The sequence below is a fragment of the Myotis brandtii genome, unplaced genomic scaffold, assembly GCF_000412655.1.
Source record: "Myotis brandtii unplaced genomic scaffold, ASM41265v1 scaffold499, whole genome shotgun sequence".
In the NCBI taxonomy this organism is placed as follows: Eukaryota; Metazoa; Chordata; class Mammalia; order Chiroptera; family Vespertilionidae; genus Myotis; species Myotis brandtii.
In genome coordinates, this window is record NW_005369027.1 from 1,596,553 (window position 1) to 1,622,402 (window position 25,850).

Sequence of the window (25,850 nt, forward strand, 5' to 3'; positions counted from 1 at the left end):
TGGTATCAGAACATAACTATTTTATTACAAAACTTAACATTATTTACAAAATGAAAAAATAATCAAATGACTATTGCAGGCCAAAGTTAAAGGTTTTTTACCCAGTGATTCAAGAAAATTCAAGCAACATTTCCATGCACTCACACATCAGATCATTTGTGAAATATGCAAACTCTTAAAATTCATGTTAGTAAAACTACAATGTATTCACAATACTTGTATGTTTATTGGAAGATGGCCAAAAAAATCCATAGTTCTGTACATTATTAAGTTCAGTATTAACAGTTTGTACTTTTCCTTTAATATTTTTTGGCTTTCATAAATACTAATAGCATTGAACATTTTGCAAGATTATAGTAACTCCTTCTGTCACCTTGCTGAATTCATCATAAGAAAAACACAATTAGTTTAATGCTTTTGCAGTAAACAGAATAGTTATATCGCCAAGTTATATTAAACTGAAACCTTCATTGTGATCAATAGCTTGGATCAGTTTAGAGCGTAGAGTTTCTTTTTCTGTATATTTTGGAAGATCTAGAAGATTAAAGCAGGTATGGGAAACTGGGAGATACTCCTCACCACCTCCTGTTGACTGGATGACTAGTTTTAGACTCTTCATACCAAGAATAGGAATCCGATCACTACCTGTCAAAAATACTGCCAAGAAAAAAAATCATTCAGCCAACCACTTTTATCAAAACCAATATAGGTTATCAAGTTATTTTCTATAGGCACTATAGCAAACCTTTATATTAACATTTGCTCAAATATGGAAGTCCATCGCCAGAATATGTGTGAGCAAGATATTTGAGACATAAGATAATTACACATCAATATAATCTATTTTCTTTGAAAGTATAATCTTAATTATTAGCACACAGGAGAAGCTTAATAAATGTTTGATGAACAAATGACTATTGTCCCTGACAAAAACATTAGGGAGCCCTTCTTTTGGTAATAGCCATTTAAGACTATTTATAAATTAAATATATAAATTCAGTTTTGATTATGATTTTTTTCCTATTTGTTTTGACAAATCATTTTTAAACAAAAATTTATAAGCAGCAGCCAAAACTCAAATCACTTAATGTCTGCATATCCTTATGGCACTGCAAACTAATTTAACCTAGATTCTCATTTCAATGATCAAAACAAGTTTGACAAAAACATCCCTGGCAATAGCAGGAGTTATCAAAGGGCATGTCACTGATTAGATACATAAATTCTGACAACTTGAAAAACAGTAAGATTTCATTAGTATACAGATTTTAACAGATGAAACAGAGATTAAGTTACAAATAAGACAACTATGGAAAAGTTCTTTTTTCTACAGAAATTCCCAACGTTTTGGGGCAGAAGCAAAAAGAAAATGAAGACTCAACAAAGAAGAGACCTTTTTCTAAAATAAATTACAACCCTAGTTTACTATAATCAGTATTATAGTTGTTTTCATTTGAAAGAACCAATTCCATTTTGGAGACAAATTGAATTTAACTTTCAAAATAAGAAAACATGTAATAAATAGGACCTTGGAACAATACTATAAAAAAAATAACAAAAGTGAAGCAATCTCCTATTAAATATGTTTAATAGTTAGATTACATTCTCATAAAATATAGAACAAGTTAGAAATACTTACACAGAAATAGTTTTTTCTTTTCCAATGGCAATTCATGAAATACTTCCCAAAATATTTTTATTGTAGGATGTTCTGCCCAATACTCCCCTTTGTATTCTGTATTCTAGAAAACAAACAAAAAAACCCCCTATTAATATGGAGGGATATTGGTTTTTTCTTGAATCTGAAAAATTGGCTTCACTTCCTTAGCACAGAAAGGTTGTTCAGGAGTTTGAAACTCATGTGTTTCAGCTGATTACCTTTATTTCCTGGGCACTTTGTAATTTGGAACTATTAATTCCAGGGGAAAGAGAAGAAAACATGCATGAATCGACAGAAATGTTGATTACACCACTTCAAAGCGCATGATAGGATTGTAATACCTCCAAAAGTAAGTATCTAAAGGATAAACTAGAATTGCTAAAATGTTAATGGATTATTAAAGTTCAACATGGAATTAATTACCTGCGATAAATATAAAACAACTGTATTAATGAACAGAAGTAAAATTAATTATTTTCTATCTATCTTTCCTGAAAAAAAAAAAAAAAGGCACTAAAAACAAAACACTAATAACTTTCTGTGGTAGTCAGTTTCCAAGATGACCTCTCCCTGATCTCTGCCACCTGCACTGAATAGGCCTGACCTCTGTAATCATTAGGATATTGCAGATATGAGGCTAGATTATGAAAAATTCTGACTCCAGCCTTGCCTTTTTGATCACCCACAAACTGGGAGAGCCAGTTGCCATTTCATAAGGACAATCAAATAGCCCTATGGAGAGGTTCCTGGTAAGACACTGGGCTTTTGGCCAACAGCCACATCAGTGAGCTATCTTGAAAGGGAAACTCTATCCAGCGGTTCTCAACCTGTGGGTCGCGAACAATGAAAAATACATCCTGCATATCAGATATTTACATTAGGATTCATAACAGTAGCAAAATTACAGTTATGAAGTAGCAACGAAAATAATTTTATGGTTGGGGGTCACCACAACATGAGGAACTGTATTAAAGGGTCGAGGCATTAGGAAGGTTGAGAACCACTGCTCCAGAGGCTTAAAATTCAATTTTCTTTGCTTTGAGTCACTCATAAATGCAACTACCTATTTTCCATCTTCTAAAACTTTTTCTCTTGTTCACCGTTTTCTGTTTGTTGTTTTGTTTTTGGTCTGTGTATTTCTATTTCTATTCCTTTACTTTCATTCTAGTGAGATTTTGGGAGAGGGCAAAGACAGACATGTTTATACCATTATGTTTAACCAGAAGTCCTAAATTATGTTTTTAATTAAAAAAATTTTATTTTCTAAATTATTACCCCGTAAGATTTGATTTTTTCTGGTGCATACATAGTTTTATGACTTTTAAACACATATATACATTATTCATGTAACCATTAGGGTTTTGAAGAGTTCCATCATCCCAAAGAACTCTTTTGTGCTACCTCTCAGCAGTTACACACTCCTTCCACCCCTAGCCTCTGTTCACCATAGCTTTGTCTTTTCAAGAGTGTCATATAAATGGAATCAAACGGCATGTAATCCTTTGAGACTGGCTGCTTTCACTCAATATAAGGATCTGAGAGTCATCCCAGGTGTTGCATGCATCAATAGATCATTCTTTTTTATTGCTGAAGAGTATTCTACTGTATGGATGTACCAGTTGGTTTATCCATTCAGCCACTGAAGAACATCTGGGTTGTTTCCCGTTTTTGTTTGAAGATTTTAAAAAACATGTTAAAAATATTGTGGTAAAATACACAAAACATAAAGCTTATTATCTTCACCCTTTACAGTTCAGTGGTATTAAGTACATTCATACTCTTGCACAACCATCAACACCATCCATCTCCAAACCTCTTTTCATCTTGCAAAACTGAAACCGTGTATCCATTAATCAATAACGCCGGCCTTATTCCCCCCATTGTTTATAGATTATTGTGTAAACATAACATAACCCTAGGAATGGAACTGCTCGGTCATGTAGCTAGTGTATATTTTAACTTTATAAGGAAATGCCAAACTGTTTCCAAAGTGGCTATATCATTTGCACTCCCACCAGCAATGTATTTGAGTTTCCAATGCTCTGTATCCTTGTTGTCTTAGTATTATATTTTTTTAATGTTAGCTATCTAAATGGTTTTAGCTCTATCCAGTCTATCAAATGACATTTTTCTATATGAACACTACCAATACCACAAACATAAAAATGCTATCTAATTCATACACAATTAAAACATATTCATTGTACAGTAAGTGTTTTCCTATAAAAGTGACAGTAACAGTACAAAACGAAAAACAAAGAGAGGACAAGATTTCCATCAACAAGCCATGTTCCTTCTGTCTTTCCATTCAACAATATCATAGATGTGTTTTCCCCTACCTTTTCTAGTTCCTTCCAATCATAATTTGTATTTCCAATAACCATTGCTTGTAGTTCATTAGGCTGGAAGAGCTGAAGGACTTTTCCTCCACACACTTTATGAAAGCCCGCATGAAAAGCATCAAATAAGGAAGCCACCGATTTATTGAATATGTAATCCACATAAGCATCAACAAACTCCTGCCTAGAAAAAAAAATCACACATGCAAATATAAAAATCTCTTTTAAATGGAGTATATTGTAGTCTTATTAAAACTTTGAGTGCCTCCTGTACTTTTGCTATTTATCTATAACTAGAGGCCCGATGTACGAAGATTCGTGCAAGAATGGGCCTTCCTTCCCCTGGCTGCTGGCACCGCCTTTGCTCCGGCCCAGAGCCGCCTTTCCACACTGCCTAGAGGCCTGGAGTGGCTGGAGAGGTGTCCCGCCCCGCCCCCAGCTGCTCTGTGCCTACGTATGCAAATTAACCCATCTTTGTTGGGTTAATTTGCATACTCACTCCCGATTGGCTGCTGGGCATCATGAATGTATGGTCAATTTGCATCTTTCTCTTTTATTAGTGTAGAATATTGAGTAGGGTTCAAAGGGAATAAAGTCTTTATGGAGAAGTTTATAGTTCTTTCTATACAAAAATATGGTATATCTAGGAGTCATGTAGACTTATCTATCATTCACAGCCATTCTTGGGCTATTTCTAAATGAAACCTGTCATTTCCTAGTAGGAAGAATGATGATGCAAATGGCTATCAAAATACATTTTAAAATAGTAACGAATTATTTATAATATACATGCATCATTCCACAGGTATTCCTAAAAGGAGTGATTTGTTAAATATATTAGGTGATTTAAAAAAGCAAGCTTTAGGATTCAGACTATTTGATAAGATCGTTGTTTTTCCTTGGATTACAATAAATCTGAAACAAAACTTATTTTAAAAACTAAATTCCAAGAGGGGTAATTAAGCAATCTTTTAGGATAATCATTTAAGAAATGCAAGTGTAGTTTCTTTTCAAAGGTACATATGTGTATACATACACGCATACACACACAACCCTGATGCTTTTTTGGCTGTTATGATACAAAAGGAAACTGTAAAGAAAAAAGGAAGCCTCTTTACCCAGTAATTAGAATTACAATTTTATTTTATTTTATTTTTTTCTGTAAGCCACAAACACTTTATGCAGCTACTCTCTGGTCAAATAAATAACAAGAATGGGTACTAAAGGATTTCAATATTTTATACTCTTTTCTTCCAAATTAGAAAGGATGATTCTACAAATGGAAATACTGGTAAATTCAGTCATCTATAGATAATTTTCTTAGAAAATTATAATTCCAAACTGAATTTACAAAGAGAAAAAAAGGTTAAATGAGACTATTGTAAAGTATAAAATATAACATAGGTTCTAATAAGAAGAAACATAATTTTGTAATGCATAATTTTATAATTTACCTAATTAGAAAGCAAATTTATCTATACTAGTTAAGTCTCTTAAAAGTCCCTTAAGCAAAAAAGGCTAGATTGCTTTATGCACTAATAACATTTTTGTCTCTAACAGTTTCATTATGTAAGTAGGGCTGGTATACAAGGGTCAACATTCTTTAATAAAAACTTTAAAAGCATAAAAAAGCTAAGTTTTTCAAAAGCAAGTTTTTTTAAAAAAAGAATAGCATAGAAAGACCTGTTTTTTCACAATATATTAGAAACAGCTTCATTGTTATCAAAGACATACACACAGTTAAAAATGTTAAACACTAATAATTCTAACAGCCAACATTTACTGAGCACATACATGTGCTAGGTACCATTTTAATAAGCCTGTTGAAATTATTGCCTCATTTAATCCTCAAAATAACTCCATGCAGTAGGTACAATTTAACATCCCATTTTACAGAAAAGGAGACTGAGGCACAGAAACATCAACTAGTTTACTTAAATTTACACAGCTTTAAGGAGCAGAATCAGTATTATAATCATTGGGATGAAGTCCCTGGCAACAGCCATTAAGCTAGTTTATCTAAAGAATTGGAACAAGAGAATAAGGCAGTTCTCTGTCTTACACCTTTCCACCAGAAATTCCTGCCATTCAAAGGCAACTATTTGTTATCGCCTTGCTATTACTCCTCGTATTTATCTTCATCCTTCAACAACATAGTTCTATTGTTATTTCTTGACTTTCAATTTTAAATATTATCTAAAGAACTGAGTATCTATTGTGAAAGGTAAGGATTTACCTTTTATATAATTGTCCTACTCTCACTTTGCCTCCCAGGATATTCCCATTATAACAATTTTGGGTTTAATTTTCATTGTTAACATTTTTATGATTTAAATATCATTCATAATTAAGCTACAGAATATTCTATGGTTACTTTTCTTTTCTTAAAAAGAACTTTCGTTTCCCTTAGTTTGCTACTTCATCCCCAACTTCAACAGAATTGTCAACCTCCTTTTTATTTCATTCAAATATATTAGGTAGCATCAGTTGCACTTTTCTCCTGAAGCCTCCATCCTCTTGATCTAACCCAGATCGGGTACTCCTTCTGCACAAGGAATCCTCTTTGCCTCTCTCCTATATTGGATTCTATTTTGGGGGATCCTATGTCTTCCTCTTTCTTGGTTTAACTGCTTGTTTTGGTGGAACACATCCTTCAGTAACTTCCTGAGAAAAAGGCAGTGGAAGGAAATGCTCTGAGACTCTGCATGTATGAAAATGTTTTTTATACACCCACACATGCTTGATAGTTTCAAAGTTAAAAATAATTTTCTTCCACAATTTTGATCTTCTAGCTTCAGTATCATTCATTAGAAGTAGATTATTCTGACCCTAGTAAGTTTGGCTCAGTGGATACAGCTTTGGCCTGTGGACAGAAGGGTCCCTGGTTAAAGGCATGTACCTCTCAACTGCAAGCTTGATCCCTGGCCCTGGTTGGGGGGTCTGCGGGAGGCAACCAACCAATGTGTCTCTTTCACATGAATGTTTCTCTCTCTGTCTCTCTCCCTCCCTTCTACTCTAAAAATCAATGGAAAAATATCCTAGGGTGAGGATTAACAAAAAACAACAAAAAAGTAGTAGATTATTCTGACTCTTTAATTCTTTTATATGGTCTGCTTTTTTTTTTTTTTTTTCTGGAAGGGTTTTAGGGCCCCTTTTATTCCAGAATTTTGAAATTTCTTGTATTTTGTCCTGGTATGTGTCTTTTTTTCATTTCCACGCTTTCAATCTTAATAGGCACTACAGTTCTGGGAAGTTTTTTTAGTACCATTTATTTGACAAATTTCATTCTTTCCATTTCTTTTAATTTTTAATAGTATCCATATGGATGCTACCCTTATAATTTTGAGGATCCTGACTTCACTTTCTTCATCCTGCACTGTTTCTGTTTCCTTAGAATTACTTTTGATCTTTCCTACTGACTTTTGGCTATCCATTCACACTTAAAAGTTAGGAAGTTTTACAGGAGAAGAATCCTCCAATGTAGTGTCAAATAGGAAGGAGCTGTAAACTTCCAAACTCCCTGTTTTCAGTTTAGCCACTTGTCCCTGGCTGTATCTAACAGTCCTCAAACCCATAGTACCTTTACTTTAATCTCTCCAGAAGGTAAATTTCCAATCTTCTGCTAAGGCTGGAGAGGGGAAGTTTCCAGGCTACTGGTGTGATAAGGGAAATGGGTGTCTAACTGCTGCTTTAACAGCCAATCTATCTTGTTTCCAGCATTCCCTTAAACCCCATGCACTTTCTAACATTTTTTGTTCTCAATTCCAGAGCCTTTATTCTACAATATGAACTGGCTACCTTCTTGGCTCCACCCAGTCTATCTTACGTTATAGCTTTCTCTAGTTGGCTAGTTATCACTGTTTTCTAGCTTCAAAAAATGTGTGCTGTTTTCTGTTATTCCTTCTCTTTGTTGTTGTTTATGATCTTTTTAACCCTTTATTAATATCGTGAAGGGATTTCAGGAGCAAAAGGGAAGTTACTTACTGACCATTAAAAAAGTTAAGTTTTATCTGGGTAAAAACTTAAGGTTGTGTGACATGTTTCTAAATACAGAAAAAAAAAGTCTACTGAATCTTATTACTACCACTGATGCTGCTATAATTCACTTACCGATTTTGTTTGTTAACAGCTGTGTCTGCACCATTTAGAACCAGCTCTTTCACTTCTGTTGCACCAAAGTTTTCAACTGTGATCTATTTAAATTTTTAAAAAAAGTCAATGTCAGACCCAAAATTTATTAAATTATTTTAATAACCTATTATTATATTCTACCTTTCTCTCATTAAAAATAAGAACTAATAAATTTGAGGTAAAATTCTGCTACCATAAGTTTATTTGAATTCTGCATAAAGCCACAACTATAAATTTTCATCTTCTCTAGTAAGTAGTCTGAAATCCTACCTTGACTAATTGTAAATTACCAAGTGTTTGGTTAGTTAATAAGAAACTAAGTATTTATCGTGCATAAAATTTTAGAATGGTCATTTCAAGTTACAGTAAAATATTAGAAGGGATGTTTTCCTTGGACAGGAAATAGAATTCAAGTGTTAAAATGCATTCAGTGTAGACCAGCTATGCATTCTTTCCACCTCACATCTGCCTCATTGCATTCCTGATCATAGGTGGGTCTTCCAGTTATGTCATTAGCTTGAAACTTCTGAAACTTTTTATTTCTCTTACTAGTCTGCTAACTTTCCCTGAAATGTTACCATTCCCACCTTTGCATCTTTTCTCTTTGATATTCCCTCTTTTTGGAATATTATCCTCTTCTATTAAAACATTTTTTTTTTTTTTTTTTTTTTTTAGTAACTGCTATCTATAAACACTATAGTGGGAGTGACATGATCAGATAAAAGATAAATAAATTCCTGCTCTGGAGTTTACTACCTAGTAAAGGAGGAGAAATGTGACATGTAAACAACGCATTATAATAAAATAAATGCTATAATAGAAACATGAACAAAATGCTATCAGTCGACAGAGGAAAGAACTTACTTCTATTTGGAGAAGTATGAAAGACCTTGAGGAAGAAATGTCATTTAAAAGCACTTAGAAGAATGAGTAGGGCTCTGAAAAACTGGGAGGGGGTTCGATATCTGACTGAGCACACAGATTGAATAAAAGGACAGAAATGAAAGTAGATATCAAGTTCTGAAAAATGTATGGCACTTAAAAAACAAGATGGTAGGGTGTGTGAAAAGAAAACTGCAGCATGACAGACCCTGGGTGGAAGAATACAATGAGAGTTAGAAATCCAGATCACAAATGTCTTTGAAGCCCGCTCTAAAGCTCTTAGTCTGTAAGCAACTAAGAGCCATTAAAAATCTCTAGGAAAGAAATGGTAGTGGGAATGTTTGAATTACCATAGTTCTTGAATATACTAAGCATTCATAAACTTAGTGACTAATAAATTAGAAATCAAATTACGTGGAACCCAATGTTTAAGTCAATTGAGATGACCAATAAAGATTCGAAGACAACTGATATGCTTATAAGTGAAATAAATGAAAAGGGGAATCAAAATGTCATAGTTACAAAAAAAGTCCAAGGAGGATATTTTTCCTGATAAAAACAATTATTGAAATAAATTGATTTCACCATATATCTACCAATTTGCTTAGAAATGTACCATGAGGCAATTCTTAAAATAAAGAATGGATATATTATTTTCAGAGAGGGCACAATTTTTAGGGCAAATTTTGTGAGCAGAATATATTTTACCAGCTTTGACCATAAGATCACAATGAAGACTGTTTGGGAGGAAAACAAATATACAAATAAGGTTTTTAAAAAGAAAGAAAACTAAAGGTTTTACCCTTTTCCAAGAGTCTAATTTATAATATTCAAATCATTCCCTTCTGAAGTGTCTCATCATCTTTAGTGATTTTCTCTTCCTTAATTATCAACTAGTCTACTTTTGCCAGATCCTCATTTGTCAATGGTTCTGCATGTTACTGGATGAGTTACTCAACATCTCTTTCGCTAAATTAACACAATTATGCCTCTTTCACATGATTTGCAGTTTCATTTTCCAAATAACATTCCAATGTATTTGTATTTCTATTATGTATGTCAACCAACAGTAAGACAAAATGCGCAAGGATGAATGTTAGTGTGAAGGAATGTCTTGGGTGGAAATTAACCTTTTAAGTGGTAAGTTCGATGATGCATGTTACAATAATTTTTACTTCTCTAAACACTTTTGTAATTGCAGACTCAAAAATGAGCATTTGAATAAAGAGGACCCCTTGTATTTGTAAAGATCTTTAGCATAATGATAAAGCATGTAGGCTTTGAAATCATAGAGCTGGATATAAATACTATCTCTAACATGTAATGATATTTTTCAGTTTTCTTCATCTGTAAAATAAGGATAATACCACCAATCTAATAAGATTGTTACAAGGATTAAATGAAATAATGCATGTTCTAGGACTAGCATATAGTTAATGCTCAATAAATGTTAGCTAAAGGGTTCTTTAAGAATTTCATCAATCAAAATAAAGAAACACCATAAGGCACAGCTGTCAAATAAAAGGGATGATGAATAATCAGCCTACCCTATTATTTTTCCATCTTACCGTAAAATTAAGACAAAATGTTTCCTCAACATCATCTTCTGGATAATCCAGTAATTGTTGCATGCTTCTGCAAAACAAAAAATGTTCCTTTTAGGCAAAACATTATTGCATATTTTGACAATTTTGCTTATGAGTAAATATATAATTCTCATTCATTTTTGATAAAATCTTTTTAGTAATTTGTACTTTTATATTTGCTTCAGAATGGTGGATGTACAATAGCAAAAATAAACATTGTTGAAGAAAAAATAATTACGTTTTAATTTTTATCTCTTCCTTGGAATACAAAGGTACTCACCTATTTTCAATACGTGTCCTTATTTATATACAATTTTCATTCCATTTTATGAAATAAATAAAAAGAAACTTTACAAATTCTAGCTAGGCATGAAGGTGATCAGAAGTAAAAGTCCAAGTAAATCATTTAACTATTCTAAGGTAACACCTTCCTAAATTTATTATTTGATATTCACAAAGTATTAAGCCAGTAAAAATTTAGCAAATGGCTTTATACTTGTTAAGTCTTTCAGTAGAAAATGTTGGATCAAAGTAACATCTTTTATTAAAGCAGCTTTTGTTTATTTTGAAAATTCAACAAGAATAACAAAACACAATCATTCCTAAAAGGAAAGTTTTCTATACATTCCCTATTTCCTAAGCCCCACCCCTGCCACTTTTTACAACTAACCTCCCAACATCAGGCATTAGTTCTTTCAAATCATCCAGGGATGGCTTCTTTTTCAGCAATTTCTTATATAAAGCCAAAGGAAAATGTAGGTCCACAATAGTAAAATTATAAATAGCTAATCCACAGATAACACCAATCAAATGGAACAAATCACTGTCTTCAAATGTCTAAAAATAAGGAAAAAAGTAAAGACTTGTTCTCCAAGTTAAAAGAGTAATAAATATTTTCTGATTACAAAAACAAATACTTAATAGTAGAAAATTTCAAAGATATAGAAAAAAGTAATGAGTAACAAGAAAAAAGTTCATTCTCATTCCTATCTCCCTGGGATAAATGACTGTTTGCATTCTTTTGCATATTTCCATTCAATATATTCTCTAAGACAAAATTAAAATGTAGCTGCGATCAGATTACACATATAATTTCTCAACTGGCATTTCCCGCCAGAAATATAAACATTTTCATATTAAATTTTAAATTAATAAATGATGACGAACTTTTTTTGAATTTAAAAAATTATACACATTCACAATATAGAAAATAAAAAAACAATAAAAACTACTCAGAAGCTATTTAAAAATACTTATGTATTTTCATCTACTGTAAGTTCAGAAAAATATTCAGAAAAACATTTGTTTTGCTCATTTTCTAATTGCAACACAAGTATTTAATTATGTCATCAAATATTCTTCAGAACACGATTTTTAATGGCAGCACATTACATGATATAAAAGTACCATGCTTTGCTAAATTAGCTATTTTACTGTAATTGGACATTTATATTATTAAAGCACTGAAAACAATGCTTATTCCACCTCTCTACCAATCTTTAGAGAAGTAATATATGGTCACAGAAAAGTCTGTGAGCATGAGAGTTAAGAGAAGAGAGTTTTAAAAAGTAGATCTGGGGCTCCAGATATGGTTCATTCGCCATCTAGCTTCAGGAGTTTCAAAGACAAAAATAGTATTTATCTCACATGGTGGTTGTGAGGGTTAAATGGGATAATGTATATAAAATGCTTTTAGTGCAGTTCCTGAAGCACATAGTAAAGGCTCAGTAAATGTTAGTTATTCTAACTAGCTAGTAATATTAAAAATATGACAGGCATCTTTTTTGCATATATTTTGGTCCATAGTTTGGAGTATTTCTTTAGGAGGAATTCTGCTTTGTAAGAAAAAATTACAAAGTGAAAAGGTAGTTAAGCTTACTGCCAAAATGTTTGTCTCCACATCTGTTCCAGTTTGTACTGCCATTTGTAGTCCAGGAAACTGCCTATCTTTCTACATTTTCATCTATATACACACAAACACACATTTCTGTCTGAGTTAAAAATGACTTGTTTTAGTATATATTTTCTAATATTAATGATACTGAAAATTAGGGACCTTATAGAAAGCAGCCATGATAACAGATAAATGAATGAGCATGACTTTATTTACAAAAACATGTGCTGGGAGGATCTTAGCTCAGACTATAGTTTGCTGAGTAGTTTACCTCTGCCCTAAATGATAGAGAAATCAATGATTCCTAATGATAAATTAATTTTTTCCAGATGAAAAGTTAATCTGATAATTATTATTCAATCCTCAAATATAAATCAGAAGAAAGAATAGTCAATATCATTTTCAGACTGACTATTAATTTATTTTGCTAATTTGAAATGTGTGGTAAGCATTAATGTGTGTTGACTTTTCAAATGGCAATAAAGTCGATTTCTGGGTCAAATGTTAAGAATCCAGTAATAACTCTTATTACTACTAAGTTAATTTAATACATATAGGTGTACATACATAAGTATAAACACAGAAGTAACTTAGATGGGTGAGCCTTTTACCTGATCAGAAAACCAAATGAGTCTGGAATCTTCATAATACCTAAACATGCCATATTTAGGATCCAATAATTCCCTCATGATGAGCAAGAAAAATTCTTTGCGTACCCCTCCTGCATCAACAGCATCTTCTCCAACAAATATAACCTAAGATAGCATAATGCAAATACTGAATGTAAAGAAATGAAAGTATATTCTGGAGACCTTATAACATGTTATTGATTACAAAAAAACGCTCAGCAATTAATAGTTGAAAAAATCTTTAAGTATGTAATTTTATTAAGTTTCAAAGACATACTAAAAACAAATAGGAAAACGTTAAACACGTTTTTTTAATATAAGTCCCAGTTATTGCAATGGAAAAAGTCAAATTACCTTGAGCGGCTTTTTGTAGTCTATATTCTTTGTTTTTCTAAGGACTTCCATTGCATCTCCTACGATATTTTCTCTACGTACTACTAGAATTAAGCAGGGATTCACAGACTCAATCACTGGGAGAAAAAGAGAGGAGACATTCTGTCTGTGGGCCTGGTCAATAGCCATCTAGAAAACAAAAGATGAAAAGTTTAATAGCAATGCTACAAAGAAGCTACTGTGACTAAATAAAGCAACCTCTACCTATTAATTAGATATCCTATAATCCCTATAACACTTCCTATACTACTCAATTCATATAGCACCCAACACACTATCTAGTATAGTATGAGCTTTTTAAACTGTGATTTGAGCATAAAGAGTATCCTTTTGAAATTTTTATATTAACTAATGATACTATTAAGTAAGCATAGAACTGTAATATGATAAATCTGAACACTATTATTTCTCGAAAGAGAACTGGAATGTAGAGTAAGGTAAAAAACAACAACAAACTTCTAAAGAGAGTAAGAAATAGCCTGGCTAAGGAAGTATTATAGAAATTCATCTAGCAGAGTGATCACCCTATGAGCTCACAAAGCAAGCATTTGGCTTTATCATTTAAAGACTTTGTTCTTTTCCTATGGTTTTCCAGGTTCTTGGCTTGAGGGCAGGATGGAGGGGGATCAATGTGGGGTTGGGGCATGATATCTATGATACTTTCAATAAAGATAAATTTTTTAAAATGGAATATCCTATACTAAATGCACCATGTGACTTATTGATTTAACAGCTGCCAAACAAACAAAAAACTCGTTTATGAGCTGTTAGTATTAGAATCCTACAAAATACTTCTTTTTTTCTATTGATGAAAAAGGAAATAAGCACATCTCTAAAATTCCCCCTAGTATCTATTATTTAAATGTCCGGAGGGATTTAGAATACCAAATGCATTAATTTTAAAGGAATGAAAATAGCAATCAACATTGGGATAAGGGGTTAATTTTTTAAAACATTTTTAGAATATTAAATGCCCAAGGTTTCTTCTCAGTCTTTTCTTAGTCCTCAGTCTCTACAGTTAGCTATTCTATACCAGAGAGAAAAAAAACTCAAAACCTTTATTTACAGGTTCAAATGATAAAGCAAACCTACTGTAGCCCTTCAAAGTCATATGTAAACTAGTTTTAAAAAATCCTCATTATAAATAAAAGAATGCTTAACATAAAACACAGGGAGTTGGGGGAGAAAGGAGAGGGAGAAGGAGACAACCAAATTTAGAAAAGAATTTTTTAAAATAAAACTTTCTTCAAGGAGATTTCTCCTCCTCCTAACAAGTGATCAAATGCATTCTACTTTAACATCATTTCACCTTTACTCACCTCTATCTTTTACCAAGTATGTAAATAGGGGACACATAATGAAGCAAGACTTGAAGCAAATTAGTTTATTAAGTAAACTAGTAAAATTATTTATAAAGATTGCATATTTCTGTAATGAAAAGAGGATTATACCATTCTTTAGATATATAATGATAAAGACTAAATTATTCTATTTTCATTTAAATACATATAAGTAGCCCTCATAAGAACATACATGTCACATGCAACAGTGCTCTTTATCGGTACAAAAGGCACTCTTCAAAAGACAGAACACACAGGCACAAAATATCCCCAAAGATGATTATAAGCAAGTTTCAAATATTTACTTTTTTAAAACTTCATAAAAATCCAAAAACCACTCTGAAATCAGATTAGTATATATTATAAAATATTTTACCTGCATCTGTAAAACTGCATCTGTTTGTAGCAGAGTAGTTTTTGCTTGGGCATCAAATACAAATGGATATGTGCAGATTGTAACAGGGATATCTGCCAACTGGAAAAAAAATTAACTTATTAGTACAAATTAGTTTGTGATTATATTTCTTGTAGGTACCGTCACTTCTAATAAAGTTGATCACATTCTTTGTTTATTCATTGTGTGTTGTTTAGGAATCATAAATAAAACATGTTGCTTATTTCCCAATACAGGCATAATACCTCGGAAATACTGCAGGTTCAGTTCCAGACCACTGAAATAAAGTGAGTATCACAAAAAAGCAAGTCAATCTTTTCGCTGGTGTTGCTTTCAATTTGTAAAAAAAACCCCCACAACATCTGTGAAGCACAATAAAGTGCAATAAAACGAGGTATGCCTGTATAGAATTTTTACTGATAAACCCAATTCCCAATGTTTGGAGGGATTATTCTTGAGAGTCCACAAAACCATAAATTGCAAGTACCTTTTGCTTAACATATTAACTCCAAGTTTCAGTGAAGTAGATTGCAAATTTATTCTAAAATTAGAAACCCTCAAGTTAAATACAGCACTTAGTTCACAAAAGCTAGGGCTACTCTAGGAACTGAGGCCAACCATAAAGCAATCTGCTTGTTTACTCATTTAAAAGATACTTCCTGCACGCCATTAGGGTGCCACCATTAACAAGTCTAACAATCTGTTCTTTCGTTTAACATACAAAATAAGCGCTGGTATTATTATGCTCTGCCAATCTTTAAAATTGGGAGGACTGATCTATTCACAGATTATTGAAGTTGGAGGAGGATGTATTCCTGCTATTTACTGGACAAAGCAATGTTTTTGTGCCAGTCCTCACACAGAGCCCCTGCTATAAGGCTTCTAATGAAAACTTAATACACCATGAAATAGCCCAATTCTTTTTAAGTGCTTAGAAAGTTCTTCATGTTAGTCTGAATCTGCACTTCTACATATCACTGTGCATCACTTTGTTTTGTATTTCAGTCTTCATTTTGACTCTGCAGGGAAGTACATGTGGTTTAAATATTTCAAATCCTCATCTTCTCCTCCCGGTCTTTTTTCCCCCACACTAAATACTCCCAGATTTTTCAGCCATTCTGAAAGTCTTCTCCATAACTGCCTTCTTTTAAATTTCAATTTGTCTAATGCTCTCTTAACTACGGCCACGAAAACCAAAATAATCCAGTAGTACCCAATCAGTATAGAATATCAACCCTTTGTTCTCAACATGTAAGACAAAACCTGAATTATATTAACTTTACAGTAAATTACTCTTCACTATTTTTGTTGTTGTTAATCCTAACATGAGGCTATTTTTCCCATTGATTTTTAAGAGTAGGAAGGAGGTAGGGAGTGAGAGAAACATTGTGAGAGAGAGACACTGATTAGTTGCCTCCCACACAAGGATTGAACCTGCAACCCAGGTAAGTGCCCTTGACCAAGAATCAAACACAAGACCCTTCCAGTGCATGGGCCGACGCTCTAACCACTGAACCACGCTGGTCAGGGCTTCACTATTTTTCATATGACAATTTTCACCTCTTTCCTGTATTTGTGTCACTAACTATTACTGGTGGAAAGTCATTTTACTACTTTGAAACTCCAGAGGACTGAGATGATTTCTAAAGTCTTCTCCCTTTGGTTCCACAACTTTAATTTGATAATTTTATGTGCTACTTCTATTTAAGAATGAGGAAGGAAACGATGTTAGGCATATAACTTAAAACTAACTCTAAATCAGGGGTCCTCAAACTTTTTAAAAAGGGGGCCAGTTCACTGTCCCTCAGACCGTTGGAGGGCCGGACTATAGTTTAAAAAAAAAAAAACTATGAACAAATACAATATTTGTATCTGCATGTGGCCCGAGGGCCGTAGTTTGAGGACCCCTGCTCTAAATGCTTCATTGGTTCAAGTGGAAAAAACGCAAAGCAAAGCAAAACAAAACAAAACCTAGCCTATAACAAAAGTATAAAGGAAGTTCTATAACATTTCCAAGTGTTAAAAAGGTAGGTCTAGAATTGCTGATTATGTAAAACAAAGTGAGGAAGATGACCATGCTGAAAGTTTATTTAATTTTATGACCATTTCTAGCATCAATTATTAGTTTAAAAATTGAAGATCATTTTACATCTCTAATATAAAATATTTTCTACTTATTGTGTAGGCATATGTCAAATTTTAAGTTTGTTTTTTACATTCTGAGGACATATTAAATTTTATGCTGGAAGGCAACAAAAATAGGAACTAATTTTAAGCAAATATTGTTTAAAGGAATCATACAGGTGTAAGGTTAAATTGAAAATAGGGTTTAATTTTCTTTATAAAATTCTTCTGAAATCCTATACAGGATAATTTCTAAATTCATTTTTATAAATATGCATATATATTTTAAAGTCACACACACGAGAAACTTTTGGCTCTCCTACCACTTAAGACAAAGCAGAGTCTATTTTACTCTGAACATGAGACTATTACACCAAACTTACCTCAGTTAATCCATGGTTGACATCCTAAGACAGCCATGCAGAATGTAACAATGAGGAAAGAGCAATGTTAGTGTCCAAATTTAACTATTTCTATTCAAAGTAGCATTTCATATATTTTGCTACAGAAGAATATTGAATTAATGTAGACCAAAATACATCTACAACAAAACTTACCCTTTCCACATGTACCTTATATATTATATATTATAAATGTAACACTTTTGTTTCAGGTACCTTGTGATCATAATATTATTGAGGCTTGAATATAATAAAATTTTGTTTCAGCAACTAAGCACCCTACTTGCAGAATTTAGGTAGAGCAGGGAAACTAATCCTAGCCTAACTTGGTCTTAAAGAATTAATTTTAGGGCTCAGTTTCTCTACCTGGCAAAACTTAAGTTTGATTGTGAAGAGAGATGTGAATTGGGAAGAATATGAAAAATAATGAGACAAGTGGAAAACTTGAGAAAAGAAGAATATTAGATACCAAGCAAAATGGTTTACCTGGTAGGCATTGAAGGGACAACCAGATTAAAATCATTATTAGAAACTTCAATTACGGGTATAGTATCTTAGACAAAAGCTCAAACATTAAAAAAATTTAATGCTTAAAACGTAAGGATGACCTTGGTCAGTGTTGGCATTGGCCCTCGCACTGAAGGGTCACAGGTTCTATTCACATAGCTGGGTTGCAGGTTCAATCACAGGCTCTGGTGGGGGCTCGTGCAAGAGACAACCAGTTGATGTCTCTCTCACATTATGTTTCTCTCTCCCTTCCTCTCTCTCTCTCTAAAAACATCAATAAAAAACCATATCCTCAGGTGAGGATAAAAAAACAAAAAGACTTCATGAAACATGTAAAGAGAAAAAGGATGGGAAGATGGAAGGAGATGAGGTGTAGTTAGGGGTCTCACCAGTACAAAAGCATATTAAAAGGAAAGCAAAGAATTTCACAGAATTAGGTTTTAATGGTTAAGAATTAGGGACGTGTATACCTGATAGATTATGGCATAAAGACAAATATAATAAAGGTAAATAATTTCCCAGCAGTGTTTAGAACAAGGTAAAGTGATGTGTATAAAATTTATACACATATATTTCTTACAATTCACTAGAGACCCAATGCACGAAAAGTCTTGCACGAGTAGGCCTTCCTTCCCCTGGCTGCCCTCCAGCACCCGGGACCCGGGCTGGCTTCCCTCGGGCTGCCCGCAGGCACGGGGGACCCAGGCTGGCTTCCTTCCAGCCCCGGCTTCGTCAGGAAGGACGTCCGGTTTAATTAGCATATTTCCCTTTTATTATTATATATAGTAATTATGTTCTATCAAAGAATATTTTAAACTTTCACAATGAAGCAAAGGAATTATTTTAAGATCATTCATGTGCAATAATGGTACACATATATACACACACACGTACAGTATATGTGTATCTGAATACACATATGAAAACAACTGTATCATCACAAAATAGCACATATGTACCCTTAGGATAGATTCTTTAAAACTTTACTTATAGGGTCACATATGCTCGACTCAGTATTAAGACTTGTGATGCAAAAGTATGAATTTTATTAAAAAGCTCCAGGAAAAAAAGTCTTTAGATTATGTGTAAATGTGAAAGTGTTTTGAACTCTAAAAGAGAAATGCTCTGTGAGGTTAAATGTCATAATATATAACTTAATAAACTATTTAAGAGTTGCATAGTCAAAGACCTTAAATGTAAACTGTCAGCCTTCTATTCCCAGAGATAGATTAGAAGAACTCAAACCAGGATTTGGGTTCTGGATTCTGATTTGTAATGATATTAAACTCACTAAGCAAATTAAATAAGGAACAAGTGGAAACTGCCACAACCACCTATTCAATATCACTGTTATAAATAAAGGAAAAGCATGTGGTTGAAAGAACAGAGTAATAGAGGGCAATTCTGAAGTATAGCAACCATCTTAACAGATCTGAAGAGAATGAGAAGCAAAGAGAAAAAGTCAAGAAATAAGAAGGTGGTACTCTAACTGCCTTCCTTTACCAGAAAATAGTTGCACTGAAATAGCTCCTAAGAAATTAAATTTGATATCACCTCAGCTATATACTAAGAGGAATTTAGATACAGGCAAACCACAGCTGTTCCATTTAGCACAAAATTATTGCTAACTAAACAAAAACAAAAACCAAACCTATTAGATTGGCATTTCTCTTAACTTGTTAAGAATACAAGTAGTTTATGACCTATATACTAGATATAAGTTCAGATGTCAAAGGACATCTGAGCTAATTCACCGGGACCCAGGAGGATATGACTCTCTAGGCCAGGGGTGGGCAAACTTTTTGACTCGAGGGCCACAATGGGTTCTTAAACTGGACCGGAGGGCCGGAACAAAAGCATGGATGGAGTGTTTGTGTGAACTAATATAAATTCAAAGTAAACATCATTACATAAAAGGGTACGGTCTTTTTTTTTTTTTTTCAGTTTTATTCATTTCAAACCCGCGGGCCGTAGTTTGCCCACGGCTGCTCTAGGATAATGTTTCTAAAACTGGGCTTATAGATTCCTGAGGGATATATCCTCAGTGTTATGTGAGTACTCCGGGAGGATTTTTAATTTTAGGTTTTCATAGCAATAATTTTTAAAAAACTGATTAAAAAATCTAAATTTAGGATAATCCATTTATGATACCAGTATTACCACAATGATTACGATTATAATCTCACTGGCACCAAACAGGATCTCTATGTATAGGACTTTAGACATAAATGGTGTGCTTGATGAGTGAATGCCAAATGAGTATCAGATCTCATCCTAAAAGCAAATGTTTTGCTGTAGTTCATATAGAGAAAGGCAGCAAGAGAACAGTTATCAGATACCTCAGAATACAGGCTATTGCCAAACTTAAAATATGTGTCAAAAGACAGCCAATACTAATAATCACCCTTCTACCAAGACTTAACTATGCCCCAGGAACTGCCCTAAGCACTTTAAATAGATCATATCAATTAATCATCTCAATAATATAAAAGGTAGGCACTATTATCCCTACTTTACAGAAAAAAAACTGTCATTTCCCCCAAGAATATAAATAATATATATATGTTTAATATAAACAACAAATGCTGAGATAGAATTTGAATCTGGGTGCACTTATGTTACACTGCTTCTTTATCATATTTTGGTGTAAGCTGAGATTCCTGATCAGAACATAATCATCCTCCATGCTAAATATTAACTTTATTTTAAAATTTGTAGTGTTATACATAATTTACAAATTTGCTATAGTTTTAGAGTTCTTTTAAAAGCTAAGCAGCTTAAGTTCAGAACTAGTTTAGGATTTGTATATATTTAAATAAATGAAAAAAATCTATATATATATAAAAGCCTAAGCGACCATTATGATGGAAGAACAGGTTGACCAGTTGCTTTGATGCGCACTGACCACCAGGGGGCAGACGCTCAATGCAGGAGCTGTCCCCTGGTGGTCAGTGCACTCCCACAGGGGGAGTGCCGCTCAGCCAGAAGCAGGGCTCATGGCTGGTGAGCGCAGCTGCAGCGGTGGGAGCCTCTCCCGACTCTGCAGCAGCACTACCAAGTAGCAACAGTAGGCGCAGCGGGGCAGGATGAGCGGGAGCAGCGTGGTGCCTGGCCCCGGTTTGGGCTCCTTCCTGGCCGCCTGCTGCTTGGCACACTGTCCCAGATTGCAAGAGGGATGCCCAACTGCAGGTTTTGGCCCAATCCCCGCAGGCCTAAATGTTGCTCAATGACCTACAGTACTCTTGGTGGCAAGTTAGGACTTATATGCCAAGTTTTGGAATAAACAAAGTTCATTTACCGAAGCATCAATTTTCCTCAATGTTAAACAATTTAAATCTCCTTTTCACTGTAACAAATACAGGGGTGGGCAAAAGTAGGTTTACAGTTGTGAGTACACAAAAGAGCTTATTTATGTATTATCATTAACTAGAGGCCCGGTGCATGAAATTCGTAAACGGGTCAGGGGATGTCCGACTGTCGGGATTGGGCCTAAACCAGCAGTCGGACATCCCTCTCACAAGTGAAACCGCTGGCTACTAACTGCTCACATGCCTACCTGCCTGATGCCCCTAACTGCCTCTGCCTGCCTGCCTGGTCATCCCTAACTGCCCTCCCCCACCGGCCTGGTCGCCCCTAAATGCCTGTTTTGGCCCTGGCACCTGACTTTGTCCGGAAGGACGTCCGGTCTAATTAGCATATTACTCTTTTAATAGTGTAGATAGATTCTTTTAAATATTTTTCTACATGAACAACTGTAACATATATTTGCCCACTCCTGTATTATGTCCAAAATGTGTGTTCATTCGAAGATAATATGAGACTTCTAACAAGTCTCACAGGGGGGAAGTTAACCTCAAGAAATAGTTTTTTCCCCCCTCTACTCTCAGGGATGCTGTGGAGAAAGAGTTTGAAGAGCTTTGCCTAGGTTAGAGATTTAATTTAAATAGGGAAGAAAAAAAGGAAATATTTATTCAGAACTTCTTGAAAGTATGGCCTATGGTTGTTGTTCCCTATTCCTCACCTCCAAATTTCCCTTAACCATGCAGCACCCTAGGTTAGCATTAGCCAGATTACCAATAACCTTCAAATAACCAAATTCGCTGCTCAATTTGATGATTTTATCCTATTTCTCAGCATTCAACACAGCCTCTCCTTCACTTAATTTTGGTTTCCACAACTCTCTTCTAGTTTTCCTCCTGCCTTACCTCACTCCTTAATCTTGGTTGATTTCTCTCCTTTCCTCATTTCACTTCCAATCCATCAGCAATTCTTGTCCCTTTTACCTCTGAGAGGTATTTCAAGTCCACTTCCTTCTTCCATCTAAACAACCAACAACCTAGTCAAACCAATCATTTTATCTCCCCTAATCTACTAAAACAGTCTTCTAATTAGTCTTCCCCTCTTCATTTTTGCTTTATTCTCCTCACTCCGTTCTCCATAGAGCCAACAAAACAATGATTTAAAAATATAAATCATACTGTAATTCCCCTCTGCTTACCACCCTCCAATGGCTTACCATAACACTTCATATAAAATCCAAGTTTCTGATCTTAATTTATAAAATCTCCATGATCTGGCCACTGTCCATTTCTCTGACCCTTTCCCAGAACCCTTCCGACTCCCATATTTTATCCATACTGGCCTCTTTCTATCCTTCAAACATGTCAAGCTTGTTCTCACCCACGGTCTGTACTGATGTTCATTTTCCCCGAAATTCTCTCTACTCTGATCTTACACATCTGTTTCTTAACATTTATATTACAGCTCAGATTTCATTAGACAGGACTTTTCTGATTATCCAATTGTATGAAACCATACAGTCTTTATTACATTCTCTTATTTTAATTCTCTATATAAGTGCATATTAACCAATATTTTTTTTCCTTTTTTTGTTTACTGTTCATCTTGTCCACTAGATTATAATTTCCATGAGGGTAAGGCCCTTAACTATCTAGTTTGTCACTGTATTTTCTGTTACCTAGGGTATTCCCAATAAAATATTTGTTGAATGAACAAATGAGTAGACCTAAATCTATAGAATAACTGTAAATTTAACCTAGATTCCTAGTGATTTTGAGGAGTGGACTGGGATGGGGGAGAAGAGATTAATAAATCTCTTCCAATCCAGACCTAAGTACCTAGAAGTAACCTGATACCTATAGATGAGAGTATACTAAAAATAGCATGCACTGACTGACCACACTGCCATTCAAAAACTACAATACTTTTTTGGTGCCTACTAGACACATATTCCAGACACTATTAGAGATGCTGGTGAATAAACTGACAAGAGCACCTATCCACAAGGAATTTGCATATGATGCCTAGCAAGCAACGAAAGGCTACTCACCCTTCTACATACATAATGCTTAAGTTCTCTGCTTGGGGGTGGAAAAGGGGGCTTCAAGTACACTATCAAGGTTAGCAAATAAGAGTATTAACCTGACTTTGACATCTAGCTGCTTACCCATTTCCATATTAAAATTTTACAAGCCAAATTCAAGTTTTATAAGACTATGCTATTATTTTAATGGGGACATTAAGTCGTAGTTATTAGAGACTTAGCAACATAGAAAGAAGTATATACACATGTGGATGTACATGAAGAAATCTGAAATAAAATTGAACACATAAAAGGGGAAATAATAAAAAATAGAATCAATAGTCCTAGGGCTCTCCTCTGGTAGTTCTGAGGCTCTAATCTCACAACAGTAATACTATCCTATATAATAATGAGCTAATATGCTAATTAGACTGAACAGCCAAACGACCTTCCGGATGAAGCCGAGGCTGCGAGGGCCAAGCACCTTGCACGAATTTTGTGCAACGGTCCTCTAGTATTCTTAGAATTCCAGACTCAGGAACTCTAATATTCTCAACATTAGAAAATTTAGAGGCAATCACATGAAAAATAAATGAGGGTTATAAATCCATGTCAAATTTGCATTGTTCTTTAGAAAAGTATGATCTATCTCTTTGATTTGGTTTTGGTGTAAGAGTGGAATGTTTATTTATAAATAAATATGCGTAATATGTAGCTGTTCCTTTGCAATGTGTTTTTATTTCAATCATAAGCTCTGCAAAAAAGCTCTGAAAAAAACTTTGGTGTTTCTAAAACAAGCAATTGCTTTCATATTAGGACAAATGATACATAAAAATGAAATCATAAATTAGGAAACATACCATTCCATAGGCCTGCTGTTGAACCCAGTTGATATAATCATTCCTTATGTCTATCAATTCTTGTACTTCATGTATATAAAATTTATCATACTGTATAATCTGCCCCGCTTTCTCATTTACCTACAAAAAAAAAGTATAATTAACATTAAACTTAACTACTACCTGAGATTGAAAAATGTTTTAATAGAAAAAGGCTTGAGATTTCTTAGCTAATTTTCTCTTCCTATAAAAAATACTTTACTGAGTGCCTACTATATGCACATAGTATGTGTATGGGAAATAGATTTAGAAGATCTAATATATGCATTCAGTACCTGAAAATCTAGTAAAAATGAAAAATATTTATATAACCACCACCCAGTATGAGAAATGTACCATTAAAATACATATAGTGTATATAAACTAGAAACTATATAGAAAAATATTTTGAACTTAATAAAAATAAAAACACAACAAATCAAAATTTGTGGGATGTTGGTAAAGAAGAACAAGCATTAAATTATCTTGTTAAAAAAAGTCAATGACCTAAGCCTCTGCTTTAAGAACCATCTTTTTAGATAATCAAAAGAAGGCAAAATCAAGTAGAGGAAGGGAAATAAAGAGCAGAAATTGATGAAAGAAAACAGAAAAACGCTAGAGAAAAATCAGTGAAGGAAACGTGTTTTATAAAGAGACCAATAAAATTGAGAAGCCTCTAGCCAAACTATGTAAGAGAGAAGCCACAAATTATCGCTACCAAGAATGAAAGAAGGAACATCACCGCATAGATATCTTACTGAAATTGACTCAAGAAACAAAACATAAATTACACTTTATTTTTAAAATTTAATGTTAAAAATTTTAAATTTCCATAAAGAAAACTCCAGACCAAGATGGTTTCACTGGTAAGTTTACCTAACATTTTTCCCCCTCACCCGAGAATATACTTTTTAAAACTGATTTTACAAAGAGGAAAGGGGTGTGTGTGTGTCAATCTGAGAGAGAAATATTGTTCAGTTGTTGCCTCCCATACTGGGAGGAAAACCTACAACCTGGGCACGTGCTCTGACCCAGAATCAAACCTGCCACCCTATGGTGTATGGAATGACATGCCATCCAACTGAGCCACAAGGGCCAAGGCTCTATCTATTAAGATAGAAAAAAAGGCCTCTTTTTCCCTTATTGTAGCCTTCCACAATTTATGAGAAGCAGTTAGTAATTAAACCCCACGACTGTTAGCTCCTCTGATTCAAACAACCCCTCTGTTCAAACTGAAGGACAAGATAAGCTACTTTCAAGCTGCATTACTGCATACACCTCCTTCCTGCTGTTTTTACAACTCAGGAATAATAGAAAGTTCCAATCCCTCCTTCCCTTCAAACAGGCCTCTTTTGAACTCTTGCTCTAA

General features: G+C 33.9%; 1 protein-coding gene across 4 annotated transcripts in view; it reads right to left on the bottom strand.

Annotated features, from left to right (window-relative positions):
- Positions 1–25,850, bottom strand: part of HERC4 (HECT and RLD domain containing E3 ubiquitin protein ligase 4) — a 101,915-nt gene continuing 76,065 nt past the window's right edge. For 3 of the 4 annotated variants that reach the window (XM_014548161.1, XM_014548162.1, XM_014548164.1), the window contains 11 exons: positions 24,464–24,583; positions 17,756–17,779; positions 15,231–15,329; positions 13,476–13,643; positions 13,104–13,247; positions 11,269–11,435; positions 10,581–10,647; positions 8,110–8,192; positions 4,000–4,183; positions 1,640–1,742; positions 1–657 (listed from right to left, as the gene is read on the bottom strand). In XM_014548161.1, the coding sequence (XP_014403647.1) occupies positions 449–657; positions 1,640–1,742; positions 4,000–4,183; positions 8,110–8,192; positions 10,581–10,647; positions 11,269–11,435; positions 13,104–13,247; positions 13,476–13,643; positions 15,231–15,329; positions 17,756–17,779; positions 24,464–24,583 (1,368 nt within the window). In that variant the 3' untranslated portion in view covers positions 1–448. The remainder of the gene's footprint in view (positions 658–1,639; positions 1,743–3,999; positions 4,184–8,109; positions 8,193–10,580; positions 10,648–11,268; positions 11,436–13,103; positions 13,248–13,475; positions 13,644–15,230; positions 15,330–17,755; positions 17,780–24,463; positions 24,584–25,850) is intronic. The other variant, XM_014548163.1, reaches the window with a different exon arrangement.